This window comes from Psittacula echo (genome assembly GCF_963264785.1).
Source record: "Psittacula echo genome assembly, chromosome: 1".
NCBI lineage: Eukaryota > Metazoa > Chordata > Aves > Psittaciformes > Psittacidae > Psittacula > Psittacula echo.
The window spans coordinates 93811510-93825654 of NC_137735.1; the positions used below are offsets into that span (position 1 = coordinate 93811510).

General features: G+C 37.8%; 1 protein-coding gene across 3 annotated transcripts in view; it reads right to left on the reverse strand.

Annotated features, from left to right (window-relative positions):
* TRIM24 (tripartite motif containing 24) overlaps positions 1-14145 on the reverse strand; it is a 69348-nt gene that overhangs the window by 9525 nt on the left and 45678 nt on the right. For all 3 annotated transcript variants that reach the window (XM_080613861.1, XM_080613860.1, XM_080613862.1), the window contains 8 exons: positions 13861-13975; positions 13011-13157; positions 10890-11007; positions 7296-7561; positions 6468-6632; positions 4749-4928; positions 2188-2323; positions 958-1030 (listed from right to left, as the gene is read on the reverse strand). In XM_080613861.1, coding sequence (XP_080469987.1) covers positions 958-1030; positions 2188-2323; positions 4749-4928; positions 6468-6632; positions 7296-7561; positions 10890-11007; positions 13011-13157; positions 13861-13975 — 1200 coding nt within the window. The remainder of the gene's footprint in view (positions 1-957; positions 1031-2187; positions 2324-4748; positions 4929-6467; positions 6633-7295; positions 7562-10889; positions 11008-13010; positions 13158-13860; positions 13976-14145) is intronic.

Here is a 14145-nt window from a genome sequence, read left to right on the forward strand (position 1 = left end):
GTGAATGTGACAGATAAAACACATATTTACATTATCTTGGAAGGGTTTCTTACAGCCTTGCTGCTCTAAAGAAACTGGGCCCCTACTTTCAGAACTATATCCACCTTTTTCTCATGTGTTTAGTAATAATAGGATGAGAATCGACATCCAAACTCAAAAATACCAGCTTATTATTTTTAATAATAATGAAGAACTTTAAATCTAACAAAATTAATTCAAGCAGCAGCAGATAGTCACATTTTTTAAATTCAAGTAAAAGACTCTTCAGATGAAGATTTAAACAGCTCATAAGAGTCCTTCACAGAATTTACCGTGTAAATGGAATAGAACAAAAGGTATTCTATATTAAAAAGCATCTGCATTTCCAATTTAAGTAGGATGACTGTCATCTGATTTTTCTCTGCATGAAAAATTAATCTCATGTCAGATGTATGCTCCAATTTATTGAAATACATTAACGGATCTGCACTCTTCAAACAACATTGTGTAAATATATTTGTTCATTAATATTCCATCATTGAGGGATAAAAACATTTGTGTAGACTCTCAGTAGATATCTAGTACTCACATAACTAACTGTATTACGGTAGAAAATTCTTAATGACTCTTTGTAGCATCAGTTCCTTAAATCTGAAGTAATTTATAGTTCCATGAGGACTTTCAATATGCAACTTTTTCCTTGAGCAGATTTTTCTGAATTTAAAACCTAATTTAGAATTCTTTTACTAATGCCAACCTAGCCATCATTTACAGAGTTAATGTTTTTAGATGTGCTATTAATAAATTACAAAAAAATTACTGCTTTTAGAATGCAAAGAGTGCTGTAATAACCGTCAGGCCTGGCCTGTTAACAGAGAAGGTGAGGCAAATTGACTTCTGTACGCATTAATGAGAGAAGAGACTGAGGCATGTTCTACAGAGACTGTTACATTTTCTTCTCTCCCACTCTGTCCTTACCTCTCTCTGCTCCCAACACTGGAGGCACTGGGTGAACGAATTGGAGGGTTTATGTTTGTCACACTGACTCCTCCTAGGATAGAAGAATCAAATTAGAACAAAACACAGATCTGTGCCAAGTCTGAGATGTGACTCAAATACACAAGTTTTGGGGAAAATTTCTCATGCAGTGTAATTTATTTAATCCATGTCTCATTTAATACAAAATCACGACAGGGTGAGAAGCGTGGAATAATAGAAACAAAGAGAGGACTAAAAAAGGGGCCCACTGCAGGTAAGCAGGCTAATGGGTAGTACCTTTGCCTGGCTGACCCCCAACCTGATCACTGCAGCTTGTTTTGCCTTACCGTATTAAATTCTAGCAGATCTCTCAGGACATCTGCTAGGAAACTTAAAGCCAGACAAGCTAGCAAGTAGGAAGAAGTCTAGGGGTCAAATATGAGAGAGACCAAGGGTCTGGGGACCAGACAGCTGAAAGACTTGTGAAGGATATTTTTGCAAAGCATTGGTCCTGAGAAACCAGACTGTGCTGTTTGTGCTACCTGTGAATGCAAAGCATTGGTCCTGAGAAACCAGACTGTGCTGTTTGTGCTACCTGTGAATGCATTATCCACCTGTCTCAGCTAATCTTCCTAAGCACATAAACACCATGTGAGTGCATGAATGTTACACAAGTGCTGATTGGGAATTCACACTCCCAGAGGCTCACTACAGGTCAGATCAGGAAATGGGAGTAAGGAGCAGCTATTGACTGTCACCAGTCATGGTGACAGGAATCCCCTGGGTCCTTCAAGTCCATCGCATTTAGCTATGCACAACAATAACTATTATCAACCTTTATCACTGATGCATTACTCTTCCAGTGAAAAAAGATTTTTTAATATCCAAATTGAACTTCCCAAGTTACCATTTGTAGCCACTGTCTCCTGTTACATCCTATCTTGCTTTTTCAAATACTGGTCTCTTACCACAGCTTACAGGTTTTAGTTTGGTGTACCCCTAGCATTTTTCTATGGATTTTTGTGCAATTTGAGAAAATCTACTACGTTTTTCCTCCATATTTTTAAGATCTGCCCATTTTTGATTACAACACTAAAATATTGCTTCAACTTTGCCCCTTACTAGGGTTTCTACAACTTTGCCATTATTTTCATTACCAGTGTTAACACTGCCACATGACATTTTTCCATTACACTACTTAAACAGAAAATTGCACCACATTGAAATTACCCGAGAGGCCTGGTGATGGTACTGATGAATTTGGTGATTGCACAGTCCTGTTCGAAGGGGGTTTTGGCTGATTCTGCTCTGCAGTGCCATCCTTCCTTACAACATTATCCAGTGTGATGTTTCCTGAACAATCAATCTAAAAGGTGGGGGAAGAGAGGGAAAGCAGGTAGTGTTGAGATGGGTGAAAAAAAATAAACCACAAAACACACCCTCTCTAACAACAAAGCATCCCATGCCTCTGCCATCCTGTTACTTTGAAGGTGAAGACCAAAATGCATTTCACCTAGCTCTGGCCATTCAAAAAGTGAGATGGTTACTTTAAAACAGGTCACCTTGCTTTCTCTAAAATGAAAAGAAATGGCCACATCCAGACAGTGCTTCATTTTAAGATTAGGTATTTCTTTCAGTGCCATTTTTTCTCCTTCAGTTACAGAGGAGGCTTATATCAGACAGCTACCCTCCACACACCGAAGTAAGAGATGAACTTTTATCTCCACACTTTTTTCTGACATGCTCACCTTATATACTCTAAAAATAAATAAATAAATAAAAAGGTAATAAGCAATACACAAACCACCCATTAATCCACTAGTGTTTAACAGGACTGGAAGAACATCAAAGAACACTCAATTCCATCTGTCCCACATATCTTCTGGGCAGTGGCCATGCATACTGATTCAAAGTGCAAACAGCAAACCACCACTTGTTCTTTTCACCCACAGCTCAGGCCAGACAACTGAACTTTGTCTTAGGGACTCCCAATTTACCATTCTAACTTTCCGTAAAAATTACACATTCTGGTTTGATGCAGAGAAAAGACCTTCTCAAATATTAGGGGGTTTTGCAATACATCGGGTTATTTTTGTTAAGTATATAGGTTACCTTGGTATAAGTTCTCAATTATCCAGATACCTCAATTATCCAGACACCTCACAAATTCACTGGTATAAACTGCATTGATCAATGAAACTTCTATTTATAAGCTAGATTTACCAGAAGTGGATGCTGAAGCCTCAGCTAGGCCAGCATATTTACAGTGATTTGTGACATGTATTTTGATAGCATAAACTTCACCAGTAGAAGAGTTCATAATACTGTGCACAAAAATCAGTATAGTCAAGTGTCTCAGACTAGTGAGTATACTTGTAATTTTATGATCATGTTGCATAGTTCCTCTTTTAAGCCTGACAGATACTGTGATTCTGTACTCTATTTAAAAAAAAAATATAACACTTATCTGAGACCCTATTGGTGAGAACACAAAACAGGTGGGAAAAGAGGGAGTAACAGTAAGTTATGACTAGAAAACCATGACATTTCAGATATCTACAAACCTTAGACCACAAAAATAGGCTTGGCAGTTGTTTTTAAGGAATAAAGTCAACTGACCAGAACTCAATAGCTAACATGCACCTCTGACAAACATGTACCAATAAGAAGAAACAATGAATATGTCCTGGGTTCAGCAGTAGCAGCCATTTTTCTCCTTCTTAGTAGCTGGTGCAGTGCTGTGCTTTTGACTTTCAGCCTGGGAACAATGCTGATAACACCGATGTTTTTAGTTGTTGCCGAGTAATGTTTACTCTGACCAGGGACTTTCTCAGTTTCATGCTCTGCCAGGGAGCAGGGGAAGTCGGGAGGAAGCAGAGACAGGACACCTGACCCAAAATAGCCAAAGAGGTATTCCATACCACAGCATGTCATGACCAGTATATAAACTGAGGGAAGCTACCCAGAAGGGCTAGATTGCTGCTCGGATCGGGTTGGGTATCAGTTGGTGGGTGGTGAGCAGTTGTATTCTCTTCCCTTGTTATTTCCCTTATCATTATTATTATTGGTGGTAGCAGCAGTAGTGATTTGTGTTATACCTTAGTTACTGGACTGTTCTTATCTCAACCCGTGGGAGTTACATTCTTTTGATTCTCCTCCCCATCCCTCCGGGAGTGGGGGGAAGAAGGAGAGAGTGAGCGAACAGCTGCGTGGTTCTGAGTTACCGGCTGGGCTTAAACCGCAACAGAAGGAGAAGGTCAGAAGCTTAAGAAAAGATGATCTTATGATGCTCTATCACCAGCTCACAGGCATGTTAGAGGATATATGAAAAAAAGAAGTACCAAAAGGAAAAGATATAAGCAATGTATCTAGTATACCAACAGTTAATACCTACCTAAGATAGCCCTTCTGATGAATTAAAAATATATTAGAAAATGTTTTATAATTACCAGAAATATCATCAGCAAACCAGTGCTATCCATAGACACTGCTACATTAACTCTTTTTTGTTCGTATCGTTACAGGAGGTGAGGGAAAAACATGCACCATCCAAATAAACAAGTCCAATTACAATTACAACCTGCAATGTTATTTTTCTTAGTTGTCCCAACAGCTGTCTCCCAGAATAGTCCTGACTCTTGCCAGAAACACGTAGGCAATCCTGCATTGTTGCTTTCTGCAACTGTTTTGACAGAGCAAGAATTTCAGACTAAAAGGCTTTCAATTCTCACAAATATTAAGACTTACTTCAAAACAGAATCCACAAAACATCACTCTTGTGTTACACTTACATCAGGAAGAGATGGTAGGTTGTAAGAGCTACCCACTGGAGAACTCAAGTCTATCACAGGGGGACCATACGTCTTCCCATCACATCCTACAGCACTAGTGACTGTGGGGCTGGATGGAGTAGATGTTGTGCTGCTTGCAGTTGAAGGAGCAGTTGGAGCTTGCCCACTACAGATCTGCCACTGAAGAGACAATAATCCACAATTAATCTTTTGATTTTTTTCCACCAACTGTTCACATCTACTGCATATACTGGTTCTAACTACTCAGCAGTTAAACAGGCAACTTAGTTCAGGAAGCTGAATTCAAACATAAAATCCCAATTTACTCTGAAGTTATCTAATTTCAAGAGCCAATCTTACACGACAAGGGAAGATGACAAGTAGCTGAAAACTGAATAGAAGAAATGAATGTGAATTCTTAAATTCAAAGCTGTATCTCCATGTTAAGTATCTATTAATATTTCATGCTGCATTGACAGTGTTGTGGGAGAAATGTAACAGTTTTAGTGAAATAAAAGCATTACAGATAATAGGCTGAATGCACAACTGCTCCAGTGCTTTATTAAGTAAATAGCTATAGTGTCACTTGGACACCATCAAGTATTTGATGTTGTGCTTCCCTTAACAACTTATAGTGATTAAGAATTTGAAATGCTGACTGGATCTCCACCCACATATACATTTAGCACCATGATATGAAGTGCACAGTCAAGTCAGACTAAATTTCTTTCTCATTTAGGCATATGCAGTTTTCAACTACTTTAATGGAATTTCATGGCAACCGTAGGCAAAATTTGATCCTGCTCAATTCCTTTGTAATCACTCATTCTATTTACTCATTTCTAGTTTCAGAAAGACATTACTAGATAATGGAAATGCTTGAAAGAAAGACTTGCAGACAGGCCAATCTTTTCAGAGGCAGCGAATACAAGTAACTTGGTTTTATTATTACAGGTTTTCTTAAGATATTTTACAGTTTCTTCAATTTAGTTGAAATTAGTTCTCTGACATCATAAGCACTGCAAAGATGAATGGTATTACTCCACTTCTCAAGTTACAGATAAGTCTCATTTGATTCTTCCCTGCTTACCTCTAGTGACATGATTTTCTCTTTCCCTCCACATAGCTAACAATTCACGTGTTAATATGCTTTTCAATAAAGATCTGCCTTCCTGAGCATCCTGAAAATGTATTATGCATTTGCTTCTGCCCCAGTTAAGTCTTACTCAGCAGAGGTCCCACAATTGTGCATTTCTTTTTAATCTCTTTCTCAGTAAAAGTTAGTATGTGGCATACTCTGGAGCGTGGTGGCAGCTATAGCTTTTTTGGCAAGCTTTTACCTGGTTCCTAGCAAAATCATTAGCCTCAAGCAAAAGAGAGGAATTTTCTATTTCGGCTATTCACTGATTGCTGTGTGTAGATGAAGGCTGGGCTGTCTTGCATAAATGCCCAGAAACCACAGCAATAGCAAACAAGAGCATGAAACACCTACATAGCACACGCAGTGGCTCACTTCTGTAATACTTCAGCTGCTTAGAACTGTCAAAATGAAGTTTGACAGTTATCTCATTAACAAAACTGAGTATCTTGTCATACAGAAAACGCAATCTCTGTTCTAATTGCAAAGCACTCTAGAAACATAATCTAAAAGTAAGATGATATAAAGCACATTTGATGTTTTCCTTTTACATGATGAGTGAAAAGGGAAAGAAACTCTACCTGTTTTATAGCTTGCTGTGCCAAGAATGCCATTTGCAGTGGGTTGGGCTTTATTGCCTGCCTTGGTAGGTTCTGAGTTTGGGGAAATCTCATCTGTTGTGCAGGAAGAGCCGAACCATTAGGCTTGGGGCTATGATTCTGAAAGTGAATCAAGCGTGGAGGTGCCTACATGAAAACAAACAATTCTGCAAGTTAGCTGATACATATTCAATGTTCCACAAATTTTTACTAAGTGGACCTTTTAAACTTCTGAAACCCTTAAAAAATTACATGCCAGCAAATAGTACCACACCATTCATCTGAATGATCACACAACACAATGATTTTCAATGTTAAAAAAAAAAAATCTAGCAGATGGGTTTGAATTATTCTGATATAATAAATGCAGATGAGAGCTCTCTCTCACAAGAGCCAGTGAGAGTATTACTAACTTTTAAAGTTACACATTTTAAAGAATCACAAAGTTCTGTGCAAAAACACCTTGGAAAAAAATTAATGACAGATTCACTTTTTAATCATTTGACAAAAACACAAAATATGTAACTCAGCTCTATATATGGCTGGATAACATATGTTGGATTTTTTCTTTATTTATAAAAATAGGCTAAGTGCTACCACACAGGCAAGTTTAAAGTGCTGATTCAATTCTCTGTGAAGAAAACGTTCCGTAGCCTATTTTACATAGCCATATGCTATGAAGATATCTGAAGTTATGTATCTAGACTTAATTTCTTTCGCTTTTCTTTATATATCTTTATTTTATCTTTCTTTATTTTCTCCTTCACTGCCATGGAAAAAGACTCTCCTCTGGAAATAGTCATAACTTACCTGATGAGAAGCTGGAGGCTGCTGCATGGTTCCTGGCATTCTTGGATTTGGTAAACTTACTGGACCTGCTCTGCGTTGAGCTTGCTGTCTCTGAGCCATGACCTGTTGCTGCATGTGCTGAAGTCGGAGCTGGGCTAAGCTTATCTGAGTTGGGAACTTGGAGAGCTGGTTTGAAGGTAAGCTGCCTGGTGGCTGTAAGTTTGTTTCCATCACCGGGTTCTTGGGCACATGTGGTGGGGTTTCTTTATCTTCAATTACCAAAGAACCTAGTTTAAACCAGATAAATAGAATACCAAAATACTGCAGTTAGCAAAAATGCTATTGCTTGCACATTTAGTTCCTTTTATACCATGCTGTCATCATTCATTAATGTAGGAATGGATAAACATGAGCTAGAGGGCTCCATTAATTTTGTTTCCCTGAAAAGAAACGGTTGCATTTTAAAGCAAACTGTCTTATGCTGCAGCCTCCTCTATATGGTATATTCCCCTAGAAAACTGTCCTGGCCTCTCCAGAAGAGCAAGAGAGCAAAGGGAAAAGGGTATCCTGATACAATCTGATAAAAATCATCTGATAAAAAAAGAAATGTAACTGTATCATAAAACTTAAACAATCACAGTATCTTTCTGGCCTCTAAATTAACATCATGGAATACGCAAATGATACTTTCAGTTGTTACACACCACTAATTCAAGAATGTGATGGGCACCTCCAGGAGATATTTTCTCTCTACTGACTTAAAAGGAACGATGACTCGACAGGAACTTTTAGGAATTAACGCTGGGTGACAGATTTTACCTTAAGACATATATAGTGTGGTTGCACAAAACTGTCATGTAAAGTTCAGGATACCTCATCCAAAGAAACATGAATTCCAACTAGAACACAGTTTGAGTTGATTCAAGGGAAGAGCACACTGTACAGTAAAAGACAGAAACACTTTCTTTGTTTAAAACATAGTTAAGGTGGGAAAGTTATGGTCCAAGATGAGTTAAAAAATTCCAGTGATTTTTGGAAGGCTGCACAACAGCTTTTCAATACAAGTGGGAGATAGACAACTCATACTCCCTTCTGTCCAAGAGATTCAGGGCTACTTCCCCAGGAGAGTTCACTTTCATGAGGTGGGTATGCCACATGACAGTTTGACAATCCCTGGTACAGCAGAACTTGAAATCAGTCTCTGCAGCTTCTCTCCTCCTCTCTCTGTGGATCCTGTGCAGTTTAGCCTGGCTCATTTTGGGGTAGATTATCTGAAGCAGAAGGAAAAGCTTCTTGCATTTTGTATTCTTCTTTTTCATCCCAAGAGCTGAGAAGCTGAGTAGCATCATCCTGGTGCCCCATCTAGACCCAGGCACAGAAGGAATCTAGGCCAGCCAACATACGGTAGCGCAGAACAGGCTAGAAAGCTAACATCAACAATCCTATTCCTATATTGACACTTGGTAATTTTGGTGTTGCATATGTTTTAATTATCATTCTACCACATCAGTTATTAACAAAGAAATTAAATACATTAAAATTGACAAATCCTACCAACCTATTGCCTGACACCCTTTTTTAAGCTCGTAACAGGTCTAGTCAATGTTTCCCATAAAGTAAGCAGAGTAAACTGAAAATTAGTACTACTGTTTCCTATATACAGCAGTATGAAATATTCCACTACAGTCAAAATAGAGCTGTTCAATTTTCTGTCTCTACAAAAGGAATTGCCTTGACAGAGAATGGTATTGACTGTACTACAGTCAATCGTCAAACCTATATCACGCTTTTATTCTGTTCTCTCCAAGTCTAATCACACCTTCAAATGGCTTTCCAGACTTAAGACCCGTCGTATAGCTACTTACCCAAAGGTACTACAGAGAATGATTCCCTTCCATTATTCTAAGAAAATCAACCATGGGTTATCATACAATTTATGGAATCAAAACACTTTAAGTGATTTTTTTCCCCTAAATACATTCTAAAGTTCACAAGAGAGCTATCCTATTAGTGTGCAGATACTATCACTCTGTCAGCAACACGCAGCCTGACTAGAATTCAAGCCGTTCAAGCAAAGTTGTTTCTTTACTCAGACTTTATTTTTCCTTCAGGGGATCTTAAATCTGATTTATCTATAGAAATTGAACATGTTTGATCATAAACATAACAGCCTAAAGGTTGTGATTTCTGAAATCAGATAGATATAACCAGAACACATTTATCTATCACTTAAAGAGATAACTGTTACAAGAACTCCTATGTTGATCTATACAGGTGTCATCTCTATGGTAGCACTTTTCAGAATTTAAGGGAACATATTTCAGCATCTCATTGAATAAGCAAATTTTCTTGAAAGAGCCAAAACCAAAAACATGAAGAAGGCCCCTCTCGGCAAGCATCATTTCAGTTTAGCAGCAGTTCACAATTATCACCACACAGCTTGACAGTTTGTTTCTGAAAACAAGAGATTCACTTTCAATTCCTTTCCCGAAGAAAATTATTTACAGAGAAGAAACGTGGAGAATTTCCCTGCTACCATCCAATGTCCCAGGGTGTGGGAAAAGGAGCTGGTTCACCTTAAAGTACTGCTATAACACTTTCTTTCTCTACCTTTGTAGAGAATCACACATTTGCACCTCTCTGTACCTTTGTAGATCTTACTGTACTTCCTGATAAAAGGCAGAAAAAGGTCTCACAGGTATCTCACAAAGCATTCTGCACATGACAGAAAAACAAAAAGCCCATCAGCTACCAATGGAGAGAGAAAGGAAGCATAACAGCAGTCAAAAAACCTAAAAAGATCTCTAAGTTTTAACTCCTGCTCCTAAGCTAATGAATTCCTGTGGTTATCTCCATTAAACTCAGGCTTCACACAAGCTTCCAGGTTCTGCGATTCACCAGTATCATAAAAATCTATCAACTTAAGAGTTGCAAGAAAAAGAAAAATGTAGAGACTAGTTTGGAGACTAAATCAAAATCTATTATGATAATGAAGATGAAGTACATTTGCAAATCTGTTAAAAACATGCTTTCTCAAGATTCCACCCCACAACTTCACAATCTAAAAAGCCAGACAACTTTTGGAAGTTGTGAAGGAAGGTGTTCTCTTCCTTGGTTTTCCTTCGTATATTCTTCCCTTCTCTTCATCTCAGTTCTGCAAGGCTTATTGTTCAGCTTGATAGTAGAGCAAATGGGGGTTACTGGACATTTATGCTGCTGCTATGGATTTCATCTTGGGAAGACAGGATTGAAAGAGATGAAAGGGCTGGAAGATGCAGAATGAGGATGACTTCTGAAATTCCTTTCTTAAGATGTGAAGTACGTTATAGCTTGTGTTTCTTGTTTCATTGTATTGCCCAGTAAACTGAAAGTTTCTATTTTCACCACCACATGTACCATTCAAGCAGGGTAAGTTTGCTAATACTTTATCATAAGTATTCATGAACAATACTTTTCTCCATACAACACACTTTAAATGTCTTCTATAGACAAGGAAATAAATCTAACAAAGTAAATCAAGAACTGAATAGTGCGGAGGCTATTTATCTTCACAGAAAGCAAGCTGCTTTCAAAATGGGATCAAGACACCAAAGGGCTAATAAAACTTTATCATACCTAGATTGAAAATATTTTGAGCCCAGAAGCTAGGATCACAGTGAAACTGGATGGTATTGTTAGTCACTGGTGAAGCATCACACCTTGCTCGGAGAAGATACCGTAGTCGATATGTAATCTAGAATAGGAATAAAACAAGATTATTTTTTCTCTGGTGTCAGAGCCATGTATCCGAACTGCACAAAAAGCCTTTAGCAAAAAACACAAAACAAACAAACAAAAACAGCATTACCACAAAAACTCCACACTCCCCAAAGCGAAAAAGCACAAATCAAGAAAATGGAAAAAACCTGAACAAGCCCCCAGAGAACTGAGGTGAAAAAGAAATGTATCCAAGCTACAAATAAAGGAGGTGTTCTCAACATCCTTCCCTTATTCCTAAAGTAGTTTTAAAAGCAATCAACTACAGAAAAAAATAAAGAAAAAAAATCATTTTTCCCTTGTAGAAATACAGATACTTCCACAAACTTGGTCATTACATTCAATGACTTGAACTACTTGCAAGTGAAGTACAGATTCACATAACCATTGTTGTTCTGTTTTCCCTCAAACCTACGCTAGTCCATTCATTTTTCTTTCAAAGAAAAGTATCACATCCTTTTGGCAACCAGTGTCATCACAAAGATGTTTCCTGTTCCCATAATAAATTTAAGTTTTCTTCAGATCCAAAGAGCAGGTTTTATAAGATTCAGTCACCTCGGTTCCAAAGGACTGGACTATGATCATATTACACAAACAGAATACTCCATCAAATGCTCAGTATTTATCTAGTTCCCAGAAAGAAAGTATTTTCTTGCAGTTGTTTCACTAGAAATACCTAGCATGGGCATTAGTTTTAGAATAACAAACAGCAGATACAGGAAAAACAACACTTTTATACCTATTTTTCTTGAATAATAGAGGATTTCCTGGAAAACATCTTATCCATTTAAAATTATACTAGTTATCTTTTACATAGGAATTTTACAAGGGCTTCCAGTTTACAAGTTTTTTCTTTCAATTTTAGACAGGTCAGTTTTAGACCAAATACAAAAGCATTTAGCGAGACTTCAATATTTTCTATGACCATGGAAAATTTTAAGTACACTACTATTTTGCATATAGATTTCCCAGGATTTCTACGTACACTACCAGAATCAAGTATACCACACTATAGAAATTCCAGTCCTGTCACTAACACTGCTTGCGCACAGTTCTTGTCATAGCTTGTTCCACATATTCCTCTTATTGTGCACACACACATATATATTGTTGATAAACTCATGAGTAGACTAGTTACCTCCTGTAACTAACAGTGGTAACTACCAGTGTTTTGTTCATGCCAGGTGACCAGGCTGGCAAACTGATGTCTTTCAGCAAACCATTTAGTGTGTTATTTCTCTGAAGCCCAGACATTACTTCCTGGGTGTAACTACAATGAAGTCTGCTAAGCATTACTCCGTCCTACTTTCAAGTGGCTGGATATGCTGGAGCAGAAGTCTCACAGGCTCTCCATGAATCACTGTTCAAAACCAGATTTTCCAGTGTCCACAGACAGGACAGCTACTCAATTCCCAGATAACACCACCTTTCAGCAAAAAAAACCCAGGAGCCTAAAGCTTATCTGTTCTTTTGAAAAAATATTTCTCATTTGTTGAGGCCTTATGGGCTCAAAGCTCCTTTTCTTCAAACGTATAATGTTTATAAACTTAAGATGCCTGCAACGCAACCTGTTTTCTCACTCACATAGCAGAAGTCTTTGTAGCAACACTAAGCAGCTATAAACAATATGACTCAGACTGATGTCATTTTTCTCTATTCAATTAAAAAAATATGACTGGCTGAGGCAGTACAAGGCAGGCAAAATGAATTTAACTACTTGAAGTTGATAAAACCAAGTAATATTCTGCTATCTGCTATAGCCTGCAGCATTTTAGTGAGTATCGAAAAATAATTCTAAATTATTAGAAACATTCTGCATTTATGTTTAAGAGAAAACTGAAATCTGTACACAAATATACCTATTGGTAGAGAGTCATTAGAAAGGCTAATTCCCTAGCATTACTGACGTGTGTGTGTGTGTGTGTGAGAGACTAACAACAGTCTCTACGTAAATGAAGACAGCTACCGTTCTAACCTTACCAAGCGTTTGCTGTACAGTAGTGCTGTGCTGCTCCCACTGGAGACTGCCCATTTGGAAAAATTCATGACATGTTCCAGCTGTTTAGAGAGACCTGCCACTTCCTGTTGTTGCTGCAGAAGTTTCATTCGATGTTCTTTTGCCAGGGTCTACAAGTGGAAATGCAGTTCCAGTCAGCGGGTTCAATTTACAGTTAACAGGCATTAGCTTTCATATTTGTGATTCACAATGATCGCTTAGCTCTTCTAAAAAGCACTCCTGCCCCCAACTGCTGCTATCAAACAGAAAAGTCAGGATACATTTATTCAAGGTATCAGGGCTTCCTGTACATATTCCCATATTCTCTTATGACACATTTTCACATACATACATGCCTCCCTGTGCGCACACACTCTTCTGAAAAAAAAATAGTTGGAGGTAGTATTTTTCCATGTATTCGTTCTAGACAATTCTCTACTTTGGTTTGTTATTGAATTGATGAATTTATGGAAAATTCTGAGGGAAATACTTTTCATGCATGACACGATTTGCAAAAGCATGGAGAAAGAAACTGGAGTCAGAGGTAGCTCTGATTCACAAAGCAGGGGGGGGAACACATAATAGTTACAAACAAAATAACCACCACCCCCCAAACACAAATTTTCCTCTCCTCCCTTATCAAAATCTCACTTGGCCAAACAGCTTTTGTGGGACATCTCTGTACTTCGAAATTGTGACAGGACATGCACAGGTGGCTGATGCTAGAAATCAATTTTATTTTAGAATCATCTACATTGGAAATTTTAATGTGAATCTACAAAAAAAATAGAAATATGAAAACTGATTTTTTTCTTATGATAGAAATTAAATTACCTCCAACTGATGCAGCAAAGCTTTTCCCTTTTTATTTATTTCCACCATCAGTGTAAATATGGCAACTTTAATATCTTGTTCCACCTGCTTTTGATTTTGATTCACTTCAAGAATTCTGTAAGTAGACAGCATAGAAAACAGTGTTTTTTAATTCACAAATCCACCGAATCCCCTCTACTCTGTTACTGAGACTACAATATTTCTTGGTCATATGCACCAATTAATACATACACCATCAGATACTTATGGTCAGGAAAATTACTGGGAGAAATAGAAAGAGCAAGT